This window comes from Ictidomys tridecemlineatus, chromosome 10 (genome assembly GCF_052094955.1).
Source record: "Ictidomys tridecemlineatus isolate mIctTri1 chromosome 10, mIctTri1.hap1, whole genome shotgun sequence".
Classification (NCBI taxonomy): domain Eukaryota; kingdom Metazoa; phylum Chordata; class Mammalia; order Rodentia; family Sciuridae; genus Ictidomys; species Ictidomys tridecemlineatus.
Genome location: NC_135486.1, coordinates 33,650,707 through 33,673,312, shown reverse-complemented (window position 1 = coordinate 33,673,312; position 22,606 = coordinate 33,650,707). Strand labels below are relative to the sequence as shown.

Here is a 22,606-nt window from a genome sequence, read left to right as displayed (position 1 = left end):
AGGAGCTGCTGTTCAGAACAAAAAGAAGACAAGAAAAAAAATGGGGCGCCATGTCAGGGACTCATCTGTTTTCTGAAGAGCCAAGTGGCCCAACTCCAGCCAGCGGTCCCTCCTCCAGCCTCCTGGGCCTGTTTCTCAGAGGTTAGGGCAGCACATAGGGTAACAGAATGTCACCTGCACGCTCTACTCACTTGTAATGTCCCAGGGCACCAACAAATAACGACCCCACCCCACCCCACTTTGCATATTTAAGACAGAGAGCGTAGTTACCTTTTTCAGTGTCACACACATAGTAGAAAGCAGAAAGGTGAGGCTGAAAGGACAATTTTTGTTTGTTTTTATAAGGAAACAATTGACAGCCCAACTTCAAAGGCAGCTAACGGGTCTGGAGGGAACAAATGATGGCCAAATGATCAGGACCAAGGCTGAGCTGCTTTTCTGGATGTGAGCCCCTGTCTGCCCTGTCACACCCTGCTCCCCTGGAGGCTCAAGATCCCCTGCTTTTTCAGGGTGGGGGCTGGGACAGCCTCTCAGGCCGGGCACTCTGCTCTGGCTGCCTCCGGGACGGGCTGGTTGGGTAACTCGACCCCTGACAGGGCGCCTCTGGTCCCAAAGCCAGCTGGTGAGCGCTGAACAATGGCAAGGGGTATGGGGAGTGGGGGAGGCTTATGAATTAAAAATAGATGCTAGTAATCGCCAGGGAGTCTGCAGAGAGCATGTGGGCTGTGTTTACTAGAAAGAAGAATGCTTCCTATTCATGCCCCAGAGACCGCAGCTTCTCACACCAACCAATGGCCCCTGGGTCTGGGGGAGTCAGCAGACAAGGCTTCAGGGTTCACCGAGAGCTGGAAGGTTCCTTTCCCATGGGACATGAAAGCATATCTCTCTCTCCTCAGGACCCCCAGGGCCATGCCCATGAAGAAGAAATAGCAACCAAGAGACAAAGTCATCCTCCTTGCTCCCTGGGGGTGTTGCATGAAATGGTCCCTGTCTATTTTAATAACTTCAGATCTCAGTTGGGTCTTGTGAACAGACTGGAAACACGGGATCTAGTCTCCTCTCTGCCAAGACCTAGCTGGCTTCCCTGAACATGCAGGCTCTCCTTTCCTCTAGGCCTCAGTCTATTCATCTGTAAAATGGGAGATAATACCACTTGCTCCGCCAACTTCACAGTATGTCATTAAGATTAGCCAGGCAAGATAGGGAACAAAGCTGAAAGTTCCAAAGAAAGATATAGAATAGTCACAGGAAAAAACATCCGACCCCCAGCCAGATCACCCAAGAGCCTCTGGGTGACAGCAAGAGCAGAGGCCTCCCTCCTCTCCAGGCATCTCAGAGACCGTGTAAAAGACCCAACAGGAGCCACGTGGTAAAGCCTGAATCAGCTACTGTGCCTGCCTCAGTTCAGAACCCCCCATTCCCTGTCGGCAAACATCAAAGTCACTTGCCAGGTTCCAAGGTGCCCGCTGCCTGCCCACCCCCACACCCTCTGTCTTCTCAAGCAGCCAGGGACCTTCCTGGGAGCCCTAGATGACCGGAGGCTACAAAGCTCAAGTTTTCCCTCCTCTTCAATAGCTGCAGTACTAGAGACCCAGGCTTGACAGGATCCTTCTAATTTGGTTTTTAAAGGTGTATTCACTGACTCACCCGGGAGAGGTGGGTCGGGCTGCTGTGCACATAGCTCTTGCTCATTAAGGGCTGAGCAGCCTGGTTCACCTCCAGCTCTTGATTTCACCAGGCCACACTCCCACCAGGCCGACGCACCCAGAGCTCAGTCTTAGATGGCACCTCTCCCAGTGGAAGCGAGGCTTGCAAATGGTGCAGTCCCGTCGTTTTAAATACTATCTATATGCTGACAACTACCAAATTTATGCCTCAGCTTGGATCTCTCCCCGGGACTCCAGACTCGTTCATCTGACTGCTTATTTGGCATTTCCCCACGGACGGTTCATAGCCATGCCAAACTTAACATATCCAAAACCTAGCTCTGCTTCTGCCCCCCATAAGCCCCTCACCCAGAGCATCTGTTCCATCTTCCATCTTCCTCTGTGACTGAGTTCATGGCAATTTCATCTTTCCATTTGCTTGGCCTAAAACCTGCGAACCAGCCTTTCTGTCATGCCCTGTGTCCAATCCATCAGAAACCTGTGGGCTTGATCCCTGAAGCAAATCCAGAGTCCTGCCACTCCTCCCACTGTCCCTCTCCGCCCCTAACAACCACTTCCACTGTCACCTTGCCCCTGGAGTATACCAATGGCTTTCTAACTAGACGCCCTGCTCAGCCCTGTCACACTGTCACAGTCTATTCTTCACACAGCCTGAGTGATTTTTTTAAAAAATATTTTTTAAATTGTCGATGGACCTTTATTTTATTTATTCATTTATTCATACATGGTGCTGAGAATTGAACCCAGTGCCTCACCCAGGCTAGGCAAGCGCTCTGCCACTGAGCCACAACCCCAGCCACTGAGTGATTTTTTTCAAGGTGTCACTCATATATACCAAGTCATTACTTCCCATCTCACTCAAAAAAAAAAAAAAATCCCAAATATTTTTCCTGATCTACTGGGCCTCGTGCAATCCACAGTTCTCCCCGTTCCCTCCCAGCCCTCAGCCTTGACAGGCCTCTCTGAGGCTCTTCCATGTGCTCCACTTTGCTCACTGCACTCCAGTCAGAACATGTAAGCACGCTCCCAACTCAAGGCCTTTGCACTGACTGATCTGTCTCCCCGAATTGCCTTTCCCCAGAGATACACATGATACACTCCCTCTGGTTATCAGAGAAACTTTTTCTGACCCGCCTGTCAACATAGCATGCCCACCCCCACCATCTTCTGCCACCTTATTCTGCTTTTTTATTTTGCTTCCTAGCACTCCTTACCACCAAATATATTACAGAGTCACTAGGTCATGTAGTTGTCGCTGCTCACCAGGATGCAAGCTCCTGAGGACTGGGGCTTTGCCTCCAGTCACTTAAGTATCCCTAACGCCTTGTACAGTGCCCGGCACAAAGCAGATGGTGCTTAGCGGACATACACTGAATACAGGGCAAGCAGGGAGGTGCCTGGTGACAGTGCACACTGTGGTGCTGAAGAAGGGAAGAGGACAGCTCTGACTCAGTGGCTGACCAGTGACGCTCTGCTACCGGCAGATGCACCAAAATACCTGCAAAGTCCTCCCCCCACCTCTTTTTTGCTGGGGATTGAACGCAGGGCCTTGCACATTGCTAGTCAAGCACTCTACCTCTGAGCTGCACCCCAGCCTCCAAAGTCCCTTTTTTCTTGAAGAAATCTAAAACCAAGGTCATTTGTGAAATATATGATATGACTCAATAGTTGGTGTTCAGAGACTGCGGGAAAGTCCCCCACAAGAGGGACTAGGACCTCAAAGGACCAACCCAGGTGGAACATGAGGAGGCTGTGCCGCGTCACTGACTGTGGCTGAGGGCTAGCATGTGCAGGGGCAGCCTGGCATGGAGGAGAGAGCACTAGGTGTGGGGTCAGGTAACCCAGATTCTAGCTCCAGCTCTGTCACTTCAGAGCTCCTGGGCAAGTCACCTCCCCTGTTTGGATCTATTTCCTACCTAAAAATTTGGGCTATACCTGGCTTATCTAGCTCATAGGACCATTTAATGAATTCATGAAAAGACATCTGCAAAAGCACAGCCCGACTTGGAAAAGTGCAAAAAGCAAACCTGAGCTGCCGTTCGGTGCCAGGCACGCAGCGGGCATGCGATGTTTACCGAGCGAACGAGCTTCCAAATTTTTCAAACGTGGAGAGGCACAAGAACTAGAGGGACAGCCAGTGCGGCTTCGAGGATAGTTCTAGATCACATGTGAGGAGCTGAATATGCACTGGTGACAATCTGTGGCCTTATGCCAGAGAGTCCCTGAGAACCTTGATGCAAGAAAACCCACTGGGCCGGGCACAGTGGGGCATACCTGTAATTCCAGTAGCTTGGGAGGCTGAGACAGGAGGATTTTGAGTTCAAAGCCAGCCTCAGCAACTTAGTGAGGCCCTGAGCAACTCAATGAGACCCTAAATAAAATATAAAAGGGCTGGAGATGTGGCTCAGTGGTTGAGCGCCTCTGAGTTCAATCCTGGGTACCAAAAAAAATAAAAGAAAAAAGACCAAAGAAAACCCACTGGGCCTCACATCCCCCAGTGCAGGACCATCCATCGTTTCTCCTCCTCTTCCTTCTTTGCACTCTGGCCATCTTTTCCACTAGGGATCCTCTGGACCCCTTCTTCCACGGCAGGCAAGCTTCCCATGGCCCACAGGCCGGCGCCTGGTCTATCAGTGGGCCCTCATTACAGCTCCACTTCCCCTGGGTCCTCTCTGACTGAGATGACTCTCTCCCACGTTTCGTGCACTCTGCATTCCACTGTATTCGGCTGCCTTCCCCTTCACCCTTGTGGATTGGCCTGCCCTCCTGAGGTCCCTGCCATAGTTCTCTTTCCTGCTCTACCCTCCCCTGCTTCTTCCCTCCTGGCCACTCCCCTACTCATCCTCCCCAAAGCAAAGTATTTGTTCCCCAGGCATCTTCTCTACCAAATGCTGTGACATTTGGGGGATTTCAATGTCATGGGACAGCCATGTGATGACCTAACCTCTCAGCTCTTGTCATGTCAAATTAAATATCTCTCCATTCATTCCTTGTCTGCCACTCTATAAATACACTTTGAGCCTTGTCTTCCCTACTTCCCAATCTTAAACCCCAATGGCATCTGTTTCTCTCCCTGTATCCCTCTCAATGCACCTGCTCTCCCACCCCCTCAAGCCCTCACCTCCTTTCCCCACATCATCAGTTCTTTCATTCCCCATCTCCTCTATCAGCCAAGATTTCATGTTCCAGGCCCTCCACTATTTTTTTGGTACTAGGGATTGAACCCAGGGGCGCTCAACCACTGAGCCACATCCCCAGCCCTTTTAATTTTTTTATTTAGAGTCAGGGTCTTGCTAAGTTGCTTAGGGCCTTGCTAAGTTGCTGAGGCTGATTTTGAACTTGCAATACTCCAGCCTCAGCCTCCCAAGCTGCTGGCATCGAAGACATGCACCACTGAGCCCGGCACGTTCCAGCCCTTTGAATGCTGTGCGACCCAAACCCCTAACTTCTCTGCCACTCTTGACCTTTCAGCGATGTCCCAGCAACATTTCAGCTCTGCTCTTACCCTCCAGCTGCTGAGAACCACTGGAGGAAAAACAAACCACAACCCCTGGAGTCTGAGAAGAAGCAGCCAGATGTGCAGATATAACTTGCAGACAGACGGCGCTGGAAAAAAAAATGAGGAAGGGGCTTGGAGGAGGAAACACTTAGTGGCAGAAGTGGCAGGTCAGATCTGGCCACTTGTCCCTTCCATTTTAGCTCCATCTGTCCTTGGCCTTCTTCTCACTCGACACATGCCCCTTCAAGGATCTCACCCACATCCAACCTCAGTGTGGATTTCGACTCCCAGGCTCTAGCTCCAGCCCAGACCTCTACCCCAGTGACCAGATGGCCCATAGGCTCTCTTCTTGGACAGCTCCCAAAGGCGCCTGCAACTCAACAAGTCCAAAGCTGAACTACCTTCCTCCAGAAATGGCTCCTGCTCCTATGATTCCTCAACCAGAGAACGCCTCCCTTCCTAAAGCTGTTCAGCTCCATCCTGGAGCATGGGCTACTCCTTCCCTTCCTTTGTTTTCCATACCCACTTTCCCACCTAGCACTTTCGATTCTAACTCCTAAATGTCTTCTGAATTGGTCTCCTCCTTTTCATCTCTACTGCTGCAATCTAGACTGCAAAAGCATCCAAAATGGGTTGACTCCAGTCCTGTCCCCGCTTCCCAATCTGCTGTCTACACTAAGCCCCTCAGGGACCTCCTCTCTCCAGTTTTCCAATAGCCTTGATCGCTTTACTCAACATGGTGAGACTTTTTATGATCTGGCCTCTGCCCACCTGTCCGTCCCTAAAGGTGCAGGATGCAGTAGCTGGCCCCAGCTTACTGCTGTACAACCTGTGCCCTCCCAGTCCTGTTCCTGGCTAAACTGTATTCCTTCAAGATTCAGATAATTTTTTCCTCCAGAAAGTCTTGGCCAACTCCCCTCCCTCTCACTTTTGGCTCTCCCCAGAAGCTCCATGGTGTCCATCACACTACTGTGTTCACCCATCACTCACATATCTGTCTCTCCCCTAGACAGTGAGAAGCAGGGGGAAAGCTGGTTCATTCTGATAGCACTTCATTAGTATTCCATAAATATTTGTTACATGAATAAATGCATGAATATATAAATTCATGAAGTGCAAGGCCAGCTCTTTGCCAAACAACGCTTCATGGATTTCTTCTCCATCTCCTTTGATTGGCAATAATTATAAAAATGAGCTGTGTGCAGTGGAGCATGCCTTACTCCCAGTGGCTTGGGAGGATGAAGCAGGAGGATCTGGAGTTCAAAGCCAGCTTCAGCAACTTAGCAAGGCCCTGAGCAACTTAATGAGACCCTGTCTCTAAATAAAATATAAAAAAGGGCTGGGGAGTGGCTCAGTGGTTAAGTGACCTTGGCTTCAATCCCTGGTACACCTCCCCCTACCAAAAAAAAAAAAAAAAATATATATATATATATATATATATATATATATATATATATATATATATATGATATCATGCCAGGTCCTATTTCAAGTATTTTACATATATTAACTCATTTAATCCTCCAAAACCTATACTCTCATTATCTCCATTTTTTATTGGTGACAAATACTGCTAAGAAAGTGGCAGAACCAGGCTTTGCTCTCCTCTGTGCTTTTTTTTTTTTTTTTTGGTGGGGGTACTAGGATTGAACTCAGAAGCACTGGACCACTGAGCCACATCCCCAGCCCTATTTTGTTTTATTTAGAGACAGGGTCTCATTGAATTGCTTAGCACCTTACTTTTGCTGAGGCTCGCTTTAAACTCGTGATTCTCCTTCCTCAGCCTCCCAAGCCGCAGGGATTACAGGTGTACATCCAAGGGCTCCTCTGTTTTGTTTTTTAAATAACTTCATTTTTCTTTTTTTAAATGTGGTTCTGAGTATCAAACCCAGTGCCTCATACATGCAAGGCAAGCCCTCTACCACTGAGCCACAACCCCAGCACGCCTCTGAGCTTTTAACTACAGCAATCACTGCCTCTTGAGAGCATGTTTAAGGAAAATAAAACAAAATTAATATCAGCCTGGGCAAAATATCATTCTGAAAACAAATCCCAAACGAACGAAAATTAGCCACTTGGAGAATCCTCTCTTCCTTTTGGCATACCTGTGACTCCTGCAATCAAGGCAGATAACTGCACGCATGGCAGCCTGTGTGAGTACCACTAGGCATGGCCCCGTCTGGCTCCCCCAGGTCCCAAGGCCACTCAGCAGGTGGCTCTTGTCCCTAAGTCGCACCCTGAGGTGCTCCTCTTGCCCCACCTTACCTTGTCCCCTATGCCCTCGGCTTCCTCCGCCAGGAGGTACACATTGCTGCCATCTGCCAGCAGCAGGGCGGTGTCGGTGGTGGAGGAGGAGCGGGGACGGCACTGGTGCTGGTGCAGGATGGCGGCCAGGCTGCTGTCCTGGGGGGCTTTGCGCAGCAGGTGGGGGCTGCCCCGCTGGGGCTCCAGGGAGCTGCTCTTGGTGCGCCGGCTGCTGCCCCCGCCGCTGCTGCCCCCTCCGCTGCTGTGCAGGCTGGCACCGCGCTTGATGGAGGGCCGCGAGCGGATCTGCTGCAGCACGCGGTTGAAGGCGGTGGGCCGCGCGGGCAGGTCGTGCAGGGACATGGCGTAGGAGACGCGGTGCATCTCTGGGGAGCGCTCCTTCTCGTCCGGGGAGTCATGGTCAGACATGCCCTGCTGTGGCGGCTGCTGCTGGGAATCCTGAGACGCCTGATGCTCCCTCTCCCGCGACCGGCGGCGGCTGTGGAACAAGTGCTTCAGTCCGTGGCCAAACATGGAGCCCTCGGAGAGCTGCTGGATTTTCTTAAGGGGAAAGAGATGAAGAAGCCTGGTGAGTGGAAAGCTCCTGAATGCCTATTCGGTGGGCGATGAAGGTGGAGGCTCTGCCCTTGGAAGACCCGCGTATCTCCTACAGGAGTTGCCTAAAAAGCCACCTGCACAAAGTTGCAATCTTGAACCACTTTTTCATTCCCAAAGAAACAGCCCCACAGGATAGGTTCAGGGTTTTTATGAATGATGCTCTAGGGCTGCATTCTGAGGCTTATGGGTACACACAAGTAGCACTTGGCTCCAGAGTTGCATTCCTCCAGGCCGATCCCCCCCCCCCCCAGTGCCTCCCTCCTTCCAAGTTAGATCCTGCTTCAAGTGCAGGAGGTTCTTTCAGATCACCAAGCATCCATTTCCAAAGATGTCTCATTGTGACACTCCTTGGAAAAATCAGAGTCATATAAGCAGGTTATACTGCTGTAGCAGGCAGAGCTAACTGTCCACCCAATTTCCCTTTCTTTCTTACCAGCTAAACTTCAAGGCCTTACTGTGCCTCACTAAAAACCTCTGCTTCATCTGACTCCCTTGCAGCTGGCACAGTTTGGGCCAATGAAAAGCAGAGTGAAGTTTCCTGGAAACACTTCCGCTTTCCTGATAAAGGCACGGGCCCTTCCTACTTTGTTCTATCTGGAATGTGGGGGGTAATATCTGGGGATGCAGCAATCATATTGCAACCACAAAGTGACACAGTTAGTGATGAAGGTTAATACACAAATGGTGAAGCCCAAAAGACGGATCTGGGGACTTGGTGGCCTGTGGAGCCACCAAACGGGTCATGAATGCCTACCCTGAAATTCTTTTTATATGAAATAAACAAACTTACCTTTTCCTACTTGTCTTTAGCTCCAGTTTCTGCTATATGTGGCCAATTTAATTCCTGATGTAGTTGGCAATGAAATAAACTTTACTTTTATGAGCCTATCATATAGCATAGCCAGTAATGTGAGCAATTCTTCAGTATACACATAGAAACCTGCTAGACAAATAAATGAGGATTTTTCCTGTAGACTGGAGGAAAGCAAAGATGCCCTGGGGTCCAGTGCTGCCCTGGCCCAGCCCTCCATTCTAGTGTTCTGCTGAGATTCCCCAGCTGCCCCTCAGGCCGCACTGCTGGGAGATGGGCCACTGGATGGACCCAGGGTGCAGCAGCTGTGGTATAATTCCAGACAGCTGATTATTGTCATCAGCCTCAGCAACTTATTGAGGTCCTAAGCAACTCCTTGCCTATCTGGCCAGGCAAGGCCAAGCCCTCTGCAAAAGCTTCAGAGCTGCAGGAAGAAGAGTGGGACTCAGGAGATGAGATGAGATCCCACACTCCTAACTCCTAAGAGGGAACCCCAGAACCAGCCACGTGGGCTTACTAAGTCAGAGTAGGTTTTCACCTTGGAGGAACTACCATCATCTCAAGGCCACGATCCTTCATAAAAAATTCCCCCCAAATTACACAAATTAGCTTTCCTTTATTCTTTTCTTCTCCCCTTATCCCCGCTCCCAGAAACAAACTCAGAGAGCAGAAAACTTAGATGATGCAGAAATCAAGGAAAAAAAGTCATTTTATGCTGAGCAAAATGGTACACACCTGTAATCCCATTTACTAGGGAGGTTGAGGCAGGAGGATCGCACATTTGAGGACAGCCTTAGCAATTTAACAAGAACCTATCTCAAAATAAAAAACAGAAAGGGCTGAGGATGTGGCTCAGTGGTAGATCAATCCTCAGTACTACAAAAGAAAAAAAATTATCTGTTTTCTGAATTAGCTGATGGTACTCTTTCATTACTTTACACCTTAGTGCTGAGTTTGTGGAAGTAGCACACCTACTTCTCATTCAAATAACTGGGTCCGGTTTTCATTTTTCTTCTCATTGCATCTCCCTGCAATCTTCAAAGTGGGTGAGGCCCTGACATCACCATTTCACAGGCCAGCTACGCCCTTCCCACCTCACCACCTCACCACGAGCTGAGGGTCTGCTGTGTCCCAGGTACCTTTTCTCCAGCATGATTTCATTTGATTTCCCCACATGCCAATAAAAGCAACGAACTGCAGCATTTCCACCTACAGATGGAAACATTATTACTTCTCGAAGACCTCTGTTTGGGGGCAGTCCTGGAGATGGAAGGTGGCATGGTACCAGGTTTCCCATAGGAGTCACCATCCCCTCACAGCCAGCCTGAATCTGGTCTGGGCAGAACCATGGCACCCAAGGTAGAGTGGACAGTGGAGCACACACTGCCAGGAGCTCGGATAGGCCAGATCCTGTGCTGTCCAGACCGGGATGAGCTAGCGCACCACTCTGGTTCTCAGGCCCACGCTGATGCAAGGCCGCCCTCCAGGCATCCCAGATGGGGCCAGCTGGCTCTGGCCTTTGCCCAGTTGCTTCTGCCAAATGGTCACATTACATATTACAAACTGTCTTTCTAGCATTTCATTGCCGATCCCTTTCTCCTGTCCTCATTCCAAAACTGGCTTCTCCAACACCGAGGCTGCTGTGCTCTCTCTCTCAGGGAGAGCATTTCCCTTCACAAGCAAGGCCCCCAGGCACATCCTTTTCCTCATCCTGGGAATCTGGTGGAGGTCCCAGGGAGAAATGCTGGGGCCATCCCTGTTTGCCATTTGCCTTCGACCCTATAATCCTTGGCCAATTTATTTTTAAAACAAATTATCAGAGTCAGGTGTGGTGGTACACACTTGTAATCCCAACAGTTTGGGAGGCTGATGCAGGAGGATCTCGAGTTCAAAGTCAGCCTCAGCAACTTATTGAGGTCCTAAGCAATTCAGTGAGACCCTGTCTCTAAATAAAACACAAAAAAGTCTGGGGAGGGGCTGGGGTTATGGCTGAGTGGAAGAGCACTTGCCTAGCATGTGTGAGGCACGGGGTTCAATTCTCAGCACCACATATTAAATAAAATAAAGGTCCATTCAACTACTAATATATATATATATTTTTTTAAGACTGGGGATGTGGCTCAGTGGTTAAGCACCCTGGGTTCAATCTCAGGTACCAAAAAAATAAAATACAATAAAAAATAAATAAATTTTCATTTGGGCATGGTGGCGCACACCTGTAATCCCAGTGACTTGGGAGGCTGAGGCAGGAGGATCACGAGTTCAAAGCCAGCTCAGCAAAAGTGAGGCTCTAAGCAACTCAGTGAGGCCCTGTCTCTAAATAAAAATACAAAAAATAGGGCTGGGGATGTGGCTTAGTAGTTGAGTGCCCCTGAGTTCAATCCCCAGTACTCGCCCAATAAAAATAAAATAAATTATCAAAAGTGTTTTCCAACTTGTGCTGCCCTTCTAGCCTGACACTGACCTCATCTCAGGAGCTGGAAATGTTACAGACCTTGGTATTGAGACCTCCATGAAAAACAGCTCCCCTTAAGAGAGCAAAACCTCTGAGGGAGGAACCAGACAGTTAGCCCTCCTGCCCTCTAAAAGGGCAGATGGGCTCCAGGGACCCAACTCATAGCTTATCAGCTATTAAGAGCGAGGTGTGTGGCTTCCTTATCCACACTGGACCTTATCAGCTTCAGAGACCAAGTGCATCATTAGGGTGTTATCGCCAGGACTCTCCCAGGACAAACAACACAAAGGATAAAACTACTTGTGTCACCAAAACAGCAAATTCCCAGGATCCTTAACGTTTTATTTGCCATGTATGTTCTCTTCCATTTCCTGTCTGTGTTCTCGTTCTCTCTCTCTCTCTCTCTCTCTCTCTCTCTCTCTCTCTCTCTCTCTCTCGATACTAGTGATTGAACCCAAGAATGCTCCATCATTGAGCTTCATCCCTGGCCCCTTTTTTTAAAATTTTGAGACAGGGTCTCACTAAATTGCTGAAGCTAGCCTCAAACTCCTGCCTCAGCCTCCCTAGTACCTGGAGTTATAGGCGTGCACCACTGAGCCCAGTTCTATATGTTCTCTTAACAGCTGCAGCAAATCATTTTATCACAGGATAAAGATGTTTATGCAGGACACGACATCAATATGGGAGATGGAACACTTTGGTGTTAGAGATGACTGGCTGACTATCCCTCCCTCAAGATTTAAGTTCTCATCCAAGTAAAGAAAAACACCTTTTAAAATGCAACCAATGCCAATATCATACTAAGCAAAGTCAGCCAATCCCCCCAAACCAAAAGACGAATGTTCTTTCTGATAAGTGGATGCTGACCCATAATGGGGGCGGGGCATGAGGAGAATGGAGGAACTCTGATTGGGCAAAGGGGAGGGAGGAAGGGGGGCATGGGGGCATGGGGGATAGGAAGATGGTGGAATGAGATGAACATCATTACCCTGCATGTATGACTGCACGTGTGTGTGGTGCAACTCTATATCGTTACAACCAGAGAATGAAAAGTTGTGCTCCATTTGTGTACAATGAATCAAAATGAATTCTGCTCTCATGTATAACTAATTAGAACACATAAAAAAAAGTTTTTTAAAAAAGGCACCCAATGCCAACTTAGATTCCTAAACTCTAGCCCACCACCCTTTCACACAAATGCAACTAACTCTCTCCTTTGAGAGAGAATAATAGCTCTTTCCTTTGTCCAGAGAGCCAGTGTGACTCCCTCTTGGTCAGTGCTGCCTCACCCTTCAGCTCAAACAAGAAAGCTCAATAAAGGGTTGTGTTCCCTGGGGGCTGAGGGTGTGGCTCAGTGGTAGGGTGCTTTGCCTAGCATGTGTGAGGCACTGGATTCGATTCTCACCACATATAAATAATTAAAATAAAGGTCCATTGTCACCTAAAAAAATATTAAAGAAAAAAAAGTTAGTTGTGTTCCCACTGGGCTCATTGGCACACACCTGTAATCCCAGTGGCTCCAGAGGCTGAGGCAGGAGGCTCTTGAGTTCAAAGCCAGCCTCAGCCAAATCGAGGCACTAAGCAACTCAGTGAGACCCTATCTCTAAATAAAATACAAAATAGGACTGGGAAGTGGCTCAGTGGTTCAATCCCGGTACCAAAAAAAAAAAAAAAAAAAAAAAAAACAAGAGTTGTCTTCTGGTGGTATTTGAGCCTTAATCGGATCCTTGTGATGGAGAGTACAAGAACCCTCCAAGCCTGTAATACTACCAGTGTCTCCATTTTGCAAGCAAAGAAACTGAGGCACAACACAGCTGAGCAGTTCATCCAAGCCACGCTGACGAGCCCCCAACTTCCAGTTTAATTTAGCTTTGCTGGCCCCACTTACTGACTGCAAGGCAAAACCAGATACAGTGTTTGCATGTGTCCCAGAACAGTGTCCAAGGCAGGGTCCACAATGAATGAAAACGCCTGGGTCAGAAGGCTCCACGTCCCTGAACTGTACTTGTGGACACATTATAGGACCTGGGTGAGACCTCCAACCACGAGGGCTCCAGCTCCCATCACCTCAGCTATTCTGCAGGTGAAAACAAGCCAGGGATGGTGACCAGGTGACCACAGGACTCTTGTTCCAGCAGCACTGAGGACTCATATTAAGGTCCACAGAAGGCAAGAGAGAAAAGAACAACCACAACAAAAAGTCCAAGAACGTTATGGGCGGGGGGAGGTCCCCCGTGTTCAAGGTGTGAGGCAAGAACAGCAGGGCGACACACGGGCTGGGCTGCCTCTGCACGTGGGTGTCAGGGAGGAGATGGTTAAGGAGTTTTGACATAATACGGTAAGTGTTTAAAAAAAAAAGAAAGAAAAAACTCAGCACATACACATAACCAGCCACAAGTTTCAAAAGTGAGGAAAACCATGGTGACTAGCTTGAGGGAACTTAGCCGCCAACGCAGCAGAAAGCACCACCTGCTCTGACTAACAGGTTCCAGCTACTAAATGTCACTTGCTTTTCCACACTGACTTTTGCTTTTCTCCAGCTGCCAAAAAACCATTTTGGTGGCCAACGAAGCCATGCATTAGGAAAAGAGCTGAGCTGTCGAGTTAGAAGTGGAACACAAACAGAGCTCTCACCAGCCCTGGGAAGGGAGCAAGAAGAGTGTCCCCAGCAGGGAGCCAGAAAAGGGCGCTTCCCAGGTTGAGCTGTGGACACCCGGGAGGACAGTGAGGGAAGTGCAATGTCTCCTCCCTCAACTGTCTTTGGGTGGACTAGATCGTTTTGGAGAGATCCTTCCAGAGAAGCCTGTGGTTTCTGAACAGTTAGGCTTCATCCGTTTTCCTCCCTGGGTGTGGGTCCCTAAAGGGGAAGTTTGCTCCAAATTCTGCAAACACAGCTTCCTGAAGCCCAAAGGAAAATGCCTGGAGGTACAATGACTTTGGCACCATCTGGTTAAAAATGGCCATAAGCAGTTTCCAATTTGTTCTCAACAAATCCCAGAAAAGCTGAAAGGATCTTAGAAAGTCACACTAACCTACAGATAATTATCCTGCCTGGCAGATGACTGCATGGCCCTTCCTCCCACCTGGGTCTGAAGCTCCCTCTTCCCCACCAAAGGTATGGCTGCCAGGGTTTGGCGGGGTGACTGGGTCACCCTGAGCCTTTGCAAGCCTAGGTCGCCAACGTTCCCTCTATTTATAGGGTCTCTATGGAAACAGGGCCAGCATTACAGAGCTAATCATGTAAAAACCCACAGAGTTCTACTGTCAGGATCCAGAGTGGATTGTGAAAGTCTCCAGTTGCCCTTGAGAAGCTCTGGATGGGCAGCCTGGGGTGGGAGTGGGGGTGCAGGACAGGAACCGCTGGTGACCAAGGTGAGGAAGGAGAGGGAGCAGCTGCCTGGCTCAGGCTTGTTTGGGGTTTCTATTAGAAACACAGCAATGAGAGATTTTTGAAATCATTTTCTCTTCCCCAGCATCACAGTTGACATTAAAAAGTGGATCTCAACTCAAGGACAAATGATTTCTCATCCCAAAATGATTTTCATTCCCTGTTCTATTATTGCTTAGAGAGGTCTGCCTGGAGCCCATGCAAGCCAAGAAAGGTCACCCCGACCACAAGGACTTTGGATGGAACTGATTCAACATACACCAACATAACATAGTACATATATATATATATATATATATATATATAGCAGGGATTGAACCCGGGGCACTTAACCACTGAGCCACATCCCCAGCCCTTTTTCATATTTTATTTAGAGATAGGGTCTCACTGAGATGCTTAAGGCCTCGCTAAACTGCTGAGGCTGGCTTTGAACTCTTGATCCTCCTGCCTCAACCTCCCGAGCCACTGGGATTATAAGTGTGCGCCACAGCGCCCAGCCCTGTAGTAGATTTTTATTAGTTACCGCCACGGTGCACCCTCTCTGCTTCTTCCAGTCCTCCTTGTCCTTTGCCATCTCCCCGCTCCATAAAGCTTTCTGTGATCACACCAGTCGGCTTCCATCATCTTCTGCTCTGAACTCTTGCGTGCTCTTTATCTGTGCCACCTATTTTGCAATTAATCGTGAGCCCGCTATGTGACATGGCTTCCAGGGCTCTTTCTAACCTGATCCAACTTCTCACCTACTGATGGACAGAATCCTTGATGAGAATTCCAGGGAGTGGAGGTCAGGGGCTTAGTGTCTACATCTCTGTGTCCTTTTGCATTGTAGAGACCTCAATGCAAACATGGTGACTGCTATTTAACTATTTGTTCCAAGTCCACAAAACCATTTTTTAAATCTTAAGCAAATACCTTTTCCATAGACTTGATTTTTCCCCCAAATTAAGAATGCCCAAACAGCTTTTTCTTTTTTTAACATATTTTTTTTTTTTAGTTGTAGATGGACACAATATCTTTATTTATTTATTTTTGTGTGATGCTAAGGATCAAACCCAGTGTTTCACGCATGCGAGGCAAGTTCTAGCCCATGGCACCTTTTTCTTGTGTCTGAGATCCCTCCTGCTGTCACTTGCACCCTTGACTCAGACTATCATCCTTGTGTCAAGATTGAGCTGGCTTGGGGGGAAATGAATACAGACCAAAGGGCCAGAATGTGTTCGCTGTCTTCACAAAGAGTTCGGTGAACTTGCACCCTTAACACACGGGGTGTTCATCCTTCAGTGAACTTGGCTGGAAGAAGGAAGCCTTTCGTGGTTTGGTTTGAAGAGTCAAATATTATTTTTCTAACATAATCACAAAACATACCTGCTATTCTCTCCCCCAACAGTTCTGTTCTAACTCCTTAACATGGACAGTGACTTCAGTGTTTGGCTGACAAAGGTGGACATTGTCCAGCCATGGCCTCGTTCCAAAAATGCACCATCCTAGTCCCCGGGGATTTCCAAGGGAGATGCCATTGCTCAGAGGAAAGTTGAGAGTTGAGCCGAGTTCTGAGTTGGCTCAAAGACTACCAGGGACCAACTGCCTGAGTTTCCCCAGCCCCTGACACCCGGGGCTTTCTTCTAAGCCCCCAATCCGGGTCCTATCAGATGTTTCAAGTCCTTCTTGAGGGTTACATTCTTGCTAATGGGATTGGCAGCTGAGACTCAAAAAAGCAGCACATTCTGTAAACACTGATCTGCAAATAGGGCAGCTGGGAATGAATCTAGAACCCAACATGTGGCAGGAGAACAGAGAGCTTCCCTTGCCACATGCGTTCCCATCAGTCACCAGTTCCTCCAGAGCCCGCCTAAGAGCTGCTCTGAATATCATGGAAGGCTGGAGGGGACAGCATGGGGCAATCCTGGGCCTCAGGGCCCTCTGCCCACCTCACAGCAGGTGTAAGAAGGGGGGCACTGGCCACCTTCACATTCCCCACTACCCTCTGCTGTTCCAGACTATTTCAAGAGCTGAGGGGACAGAGCAATGGACCCACAAAGGGGCCAATGGCACTTGCCATGTCACGTTCTCCAGTTAGAAAGCCTTTCTCTTCGTATTTGGTAATTAATGTTTTGCCCTTTCTTTAATGGCTTGCTCTAAACCCACCTCCCCCTCTCTACCTTTCCTGATTAAACCTATGTTTCTGATTCACAGCCTGATGCTTGAAGCACCCTTAAACTAAGGCGACTTTTTCCTGCAAGTATTTTATCCTGTTTGGCCTGGGAGCTCACCTGGAGACAAAGGCAGTGCCCATTGCAAAAGAACATCTTTCCCACTTCCTTGTTTTTAGATCTACTGAATTCAACCCATGAAATCCACCCCCAGGGGTCCAGCTGCCACAGGACTACAGGAATTTTCAAAACTGAACCTGTCACTTGCAAAGCAGAACTAGGAGCCTCAATTGCAGCAAGGTCAGACAGACCCCACCATCCGGGGACTCCCGGAACTCCAGGATACACATGCCTTTATCCCATCCGTATTCCTATGAAGTAGCTTGTCTTCCTTCTCATTAAAAAAACGGGGGGGGGGGGTGGGGGGCGGCGGCTGGGATTGTAGCTCAGCAGTATAACTCTTGCCTAGTATGTGTGAGGCCCTGGGTTCAATCCTTAGCACCACATAAAAATAAATAAATAAAATAAAGGTATTGTGTTCAACTACAACTAAAAAATAAATATTAAAAAAAAGGAGGAGGGGAGAAACTGAGTCCCACAAACTTTAACAAAGCACTGGGCTTAAAAAAAAAAGTAAAGCAAACAACAACAACAGAAAAAAAAAAAGAAACAAAGAAACAAAGAAAAACAAGCAGTGGCTTCTTGGGGACATCAATGCTCTTTTTCTTGACTTGAACAATGAGCAGATGAGGTGTCCCTTCTGCTTTTGTCACTTAAACTGCACATCTGTTTTCAGGCACTTTTATATGCATGTCCTACTTCACTATTTTAAACAGTGCCTTGGGCTGGAGGTGAAGCACAGGGATGAGCAGTGGGCCGAAGCCCTGGGTTCTATTCCCAGCCCGGCTAAAATTAATAAACAAGTAAAAAACAGGAAAATGAAAATAGAACTGTGCTTTTTCTGCTGAAGGTGTCCAATATGCTTTGACAGAACCAAGCCTTCTCCAGTGAGCTCTTCACAGGCACGTTGAAAGAACTTGGGCTGGTCATGGGACTGAGCACCTGTGGTCACCAGCGAAGGTTGGGCCAGCAGGGAGAGAAGGGATAGAACATCTGCCTCTTCCCCACAGCTATTTGGCTTCTAATTGTTTTTCCTGCTCTTTCTCAGCAGGCAGGAAGACCAGAGTAGCACATGAATAGAAGAACAGGAGCTGGAACTCCAATCAGTCTTGAGTCAAAGGGGAACAATGGGATTTCCAGCACCCTTTTGTCCTCAGGGAAAGACATTAATACTGCTCAGAAATTCCCAGGGAAATTATTCCTGGGGCTTTTGTGAGGGAAAAGAGAACCTCAGGAGAATCCAGGAAGGCCCATAGCCAGCACCCCTGACCCTTCCTTTCAGGAAAGGCTCAATTCCTCTGGGTAGGGAGAAGTGAGGAGAGCAATGTCCTCCCCTGACTTCAGCCTTCTCCAGTCTCTCAGGACAGAACCAGCACAATCTTATGCTCAGTCACTCATCCCAGGCCTCGATATCTCTATATGCTGGGTTTTTTGGTGTTGTTGTTTTGCTTTTGATACTGGGGATCGAATCTAGAGGTGCTCTACCACTGCCCTACATCCCCAGCCCTTTTTTTTTTGTTTTGTTTTGATTTTTGAGACAGACTTTCACAAAGTTGCCCCAGTTGGCCTCAAACTTGTGATCCTCCTGCTTCAGCCTCCAAAATACTGGGGATTACAGGTGTACACCACCTCACCAAGCTACAAGTTGTATTTTTAACAGGATCTCTTTCTGCAGGGTTCCCCTAAATTCTTCTCTACTCCCATTCTCACTGGAGCTGGGTCTCCTTGCTGGAGAATTCTGCTGTGCTTTTCATGAGCACACTCTGTGGCCAGATATCCCAGCATCTGCTCCCAACCAGCAGGGAATCTGGTGGCAGCAAAGGACTGGATAATGAGAATAAGTGAGTAGAGATATCAGCTCAAGGGGTTTAACAGGACTCCAACCAAGTAGCTGGGGAGTATGACTGATGTGTTAGGCTCCCAGTGAATGACTATCTTCTAAGACTACCCCCAAGGACACACAAGGTTTTGAGTGGTAGAGATGGCTCCCAAAGTATTTACAAGCTTTGGGGGCAGGGGGACAAAATGCCCATTTTCAGGTTATTTTTCTGTTATAGTTACAGTTTTAAGATTGTCATTTAATCACAGATCCCAGACATCATAAAAGAAACCTACAGGCTGGAGGTGTGGCTCAGTGGCTTGCTTAGCATGGAGGAAGCCCTGGGTTCCATCCCCAGCACTACAGGGGGAGAAAAAAAAAGAGAAATGTACAGTGCACAGTTCAAAACTCTACAGTGCTAAGGACCAGAGGGAGACCAAAGGTCTATGATACCATTGGTTAGTGAAGTGTCAGTCACATCTCTTTGGCAAAGACTAAAATTCTCTCTTCTTCCTCCCCTACCATGGAGATATTTTAGACATAGCCTCTTATGATTATTTGTCCCTTTTTCAAGATGATTTTCTCTAATGCACTTAATCTATTCTGAGCCTCGGTTGTCATAAGAAAACAGAAGCAAGATTAAGGGACTAAAAGTTCCCATTTCATACAAAGTTCAAATTTAAAACAAAAGCAAACTAGAACTGCTGATGAGCCTCAACCAAACACGGGTTAAAAATGAAAATTGCCCCTTTTGGGCATCAATATCTCATCCAGAACAAGTCAGCTTCTACCCAGTTCCAGCGCCAATGGTGGAATTTTTCCATCACTAGAAAACTGTTAGCCATAGAAAACAACTTTTCCAGCACTGAAAAACAAGTTTGGACATGTGAGCATATGTCTACTCCCTTCCCTCAGAAAAGTTGAGTGATTCGCCTGAGATCACACAACCAATCAAATTATGGTGGCCCTCAATTTTTGGTTGGGAAGCCTCCTTCCTATAGTAAACATGCTATGCTATAGTAAACATGCAGACAGAGATAAACAGGAAAAGCTCCTGTGTTTCCCCTGCTCCCACGAGCAGGCGGCAGCTCGGCTCACATTGTGGGGTGTTTTTTTTTTATTTTTTGGAGGGGGGTCCTCTTCTCATACCTGATCTTAATTCTGGTTCAGGGCAGTTTAGTAGTTTCAGTAGTTAATATCAAGTACAGAATTGTTGTATCTGCCCCTAACCAGAAGGAGGGTGCCACAGAAAGAAAGAAAGAAAAAAAAAGAAGAAAGAAAGAAAGAGAAAAGGGATGATAAAGGACAGTAGGAAGGAGCGAGGTTAAGGCAGCCTGTTGACAGAGAAAGATGCTGCAGCCCCCACACTGAGGCCAGCCCCTCTTCTCAAGAAGGCATCAGGGGGACAGAATGGAGAGTGGGGGTGTCTCCAAGGTTGCCTCTCTTGGCCTCACAGTGAGGGTCCCATCTGGGCCAGTGCAGCTCCTCTGACTTGCCTCCCCCGCCCCACGGCATCCAGGGCACCCCTTTCCTTTCATCGTCTCACATAAAACAGGAAACAACTGCTGATCACACAAGGTAGACTCAGAGGTGACAGCTGGGACAGACACCAAGGACTTGGGCAAGCTTCATGCACAAAACCTATCCAACAGAGCCCATCTACAGACCCCAGGCTAGCCACAGACCTCTGAAAAGGGCAGTGGCAGAACCAGAAGTCCCATGGGAATAACTACCACAAATTTTTAAAAGGACACACAATGAGGAGCTGGCTGTCCCCCTCCCCAAGGAATAGAGGAACACAGACCACAAACATACCCAGGTAAAAGCAGACACTCACCTGTGCTCTGACTTCCTGACTCCAAGCCGCTCAGGCCAAATGAGGAATGTCATTGGCTTATTCTGGTGAGTTCCTTAGTGCCCGCTGCCATAGGACACAGGCTCTATTTACCTAATGGGAGTCCTTTCCGCTCCCCTAGCCCAGACCCTGCACGGTCTCTGCAGAAAATCCCCTGAGGCATCAATCTCCAAGGCATCTAAGTTCCTTCCTGGGGCTGACATCTCGCTCAGCTCCTTCCTGAACTGGCTGGAAGAGCCTAAGCCCACGGTTTCTGTGGCGGCTCCAGCAAAGGTACATTATTTATCTCTGCTGCTGTTTTAATTGATAAAGAGATAGATTCAATGCAGCTCGCCAATTGTCTAGACAACCTCAGGCTGGAAAATAAACAGCTCCATGTGAAAGGCTCTTGTGGATTCTGGTTCTAGCTGCCGGCTCAGCGTGTGTGCAACTTGAACCGAGGCCCCAGCCAGCCCCAGCACTGCTCCGCCACCTGTCAGTTCTCCACCCTGGGGGTTGGTTCGGCAGGCAGGGATCTCCAAGCACTCGCTTAACCTCTGGCTCCACCTAACGGCAAGAAATCCACACCCCCCTTTCACAGATGGACAAACTGAGCTTCACCCAGGGAAGGGGCTCAAAAATTCCCAAGGAGCAACTGGCAAAAGAGACTAAGGGTCACCTACTTGGCCTCCCACCCAGCAATCTTCTTCCCCTGCCATCCTACAGGAGAAAAGTGATATCAACTTTTTAGGTAGCATCTTGAATTTCTCCAGCCCTTTGTCTGCGAATAGCACTTCACACACGTTATTCAAGCAATCTCAGATGGGTGAGTCACTAGAACGTCTGCTGAATAAAAGGGAACAAACACATAGGCCTGAAATGGAGCTGACAGACTGAGGCTCAAATGGTACCTGATGTCCCCTCTAGGATTCTAGCGGAACATCCTCTCATCCTCGTTGACCTTTGCCTGGCTTCCCCATCACTTTTGTACAGTTAAAGCACTTCGATAGGGGAGGGGAAAGCTACGTCGCGGGCTGGGCTTGCCAAGGGATGGTCTGCGCTCACCTTTAAATCAGGAGGCTTAGTTCGGGGACCCGGGTTGGGTGCCGCCGCCGCAGCGCCCGCATCTGAAGTTGGCCCGCCAGCGGAGTTAGCACCCGTGGCCTCCCCAGGCCGGAGTTCCGCGCCTGGCAGGTGGCAAGCTGCATCTTCCAGCCCAGCTCCATCCTCCTCACCCGGTTGTTGCTGCAGCTCGTCCGATTTGCACCTCTTCATGGTGTATGTGGGTCGGCAAGGGGAACCTGTCCTTCCAGCGCGCCGTCTTGGGGGAGACCGCACCCCCTCTTACATTCAGAAATGAAGATCTGGGGTCTAAATTATGGAGGGGAGTCAGCAGATCACGATTTTTTTGAATTTAGAAAATAAAAAAATTTTTAAGGAGGATGAGGGAGGGGCGAGGAGGGGGGAGCCTTGGAAGAGTTCATTCCGACCTGAGGAACGAAGGCAGGTCACAGTCCAAGCTGGGCAGCAGGAGTCCTTGGGCAGTCATTGCAGGGGAAGAGGAAGGCAGTCCCCGACCCCCAAACTTTCTGCTTCAGGGCATGGGCAGGGCGCAGGGGATCCGGGCGGCAAAGCGCACCCCTCACCATTGGCGGGGCTGCTGGGCGAGGCAGGGCACGGGGCAGCCGGCGGGGCAGGTCCTCCTTGGCCTCCCCCTGCGCCGGCTGCGGCCCCCGGCCCTGCCGCCGGCCCTCGCCCCGCATGGGCCGGCCGCGGAGCCCGCAGCGCGCCCGGCCTCCTCCCCTGCCCGCGCGCCCCGCTCCCCGCCCGCCGTGCAGCCTGCTGCAAAGCCGCGGCCGCGGCCAGAGCCCGCCGCGAGCGCGCAACCTACCCCGCCCTGCGGCCTCCGCCCGCGAGCTGGAAGGCGAGGCGAGGAGCGAGTGACAACCGCATCCGGCCAATCGGAAGGCCTGAGGGTTGAGGGGGTGTCGCGCGGCCACG

General features: G+C 49.2%; 1 protein-coding gene across 2 annotated transcripts in view; it reads right to left on the bottom strand.

Annotated features, from left to right (window-relative positions):
- The window catches only part of Tmcc2 (transmembrane and coiled-coil domain family 2), a 43,128-nt gene extending 20,736 nt beyond the window's left edge, over positions 1-22,392 (bottom strand). The window contains exons 1-3 of one of the 2 annotated variants that reach the window (XM_021729242.2): positions 22,096-22,392; positions 21,671-21,976; positions 7,432-7,971 (exon numbers count right to left, since the gene is read on the bottom strand). In XM_021729242.2, coding sequence (XP_021584917.2) covers positions 7,432-7,971; positions 21,671-21,880 — 750 coding nt within the window. In that variant the 5' untranslated portion in view covers positions 21,881-21,976; positions 22,096-22,392. Of the gene's footprint in view, positions 1-7,431; positions 7,972-20,608; positions 21,085-21,670; positions 21,977-22,095 lie in introns of those variants that run through there. The other variant, XM_021729243.3, reaches the window with a different exon arrangement.
- Positions 22,393-22,606: the final 214 nt, after the last annotated feature.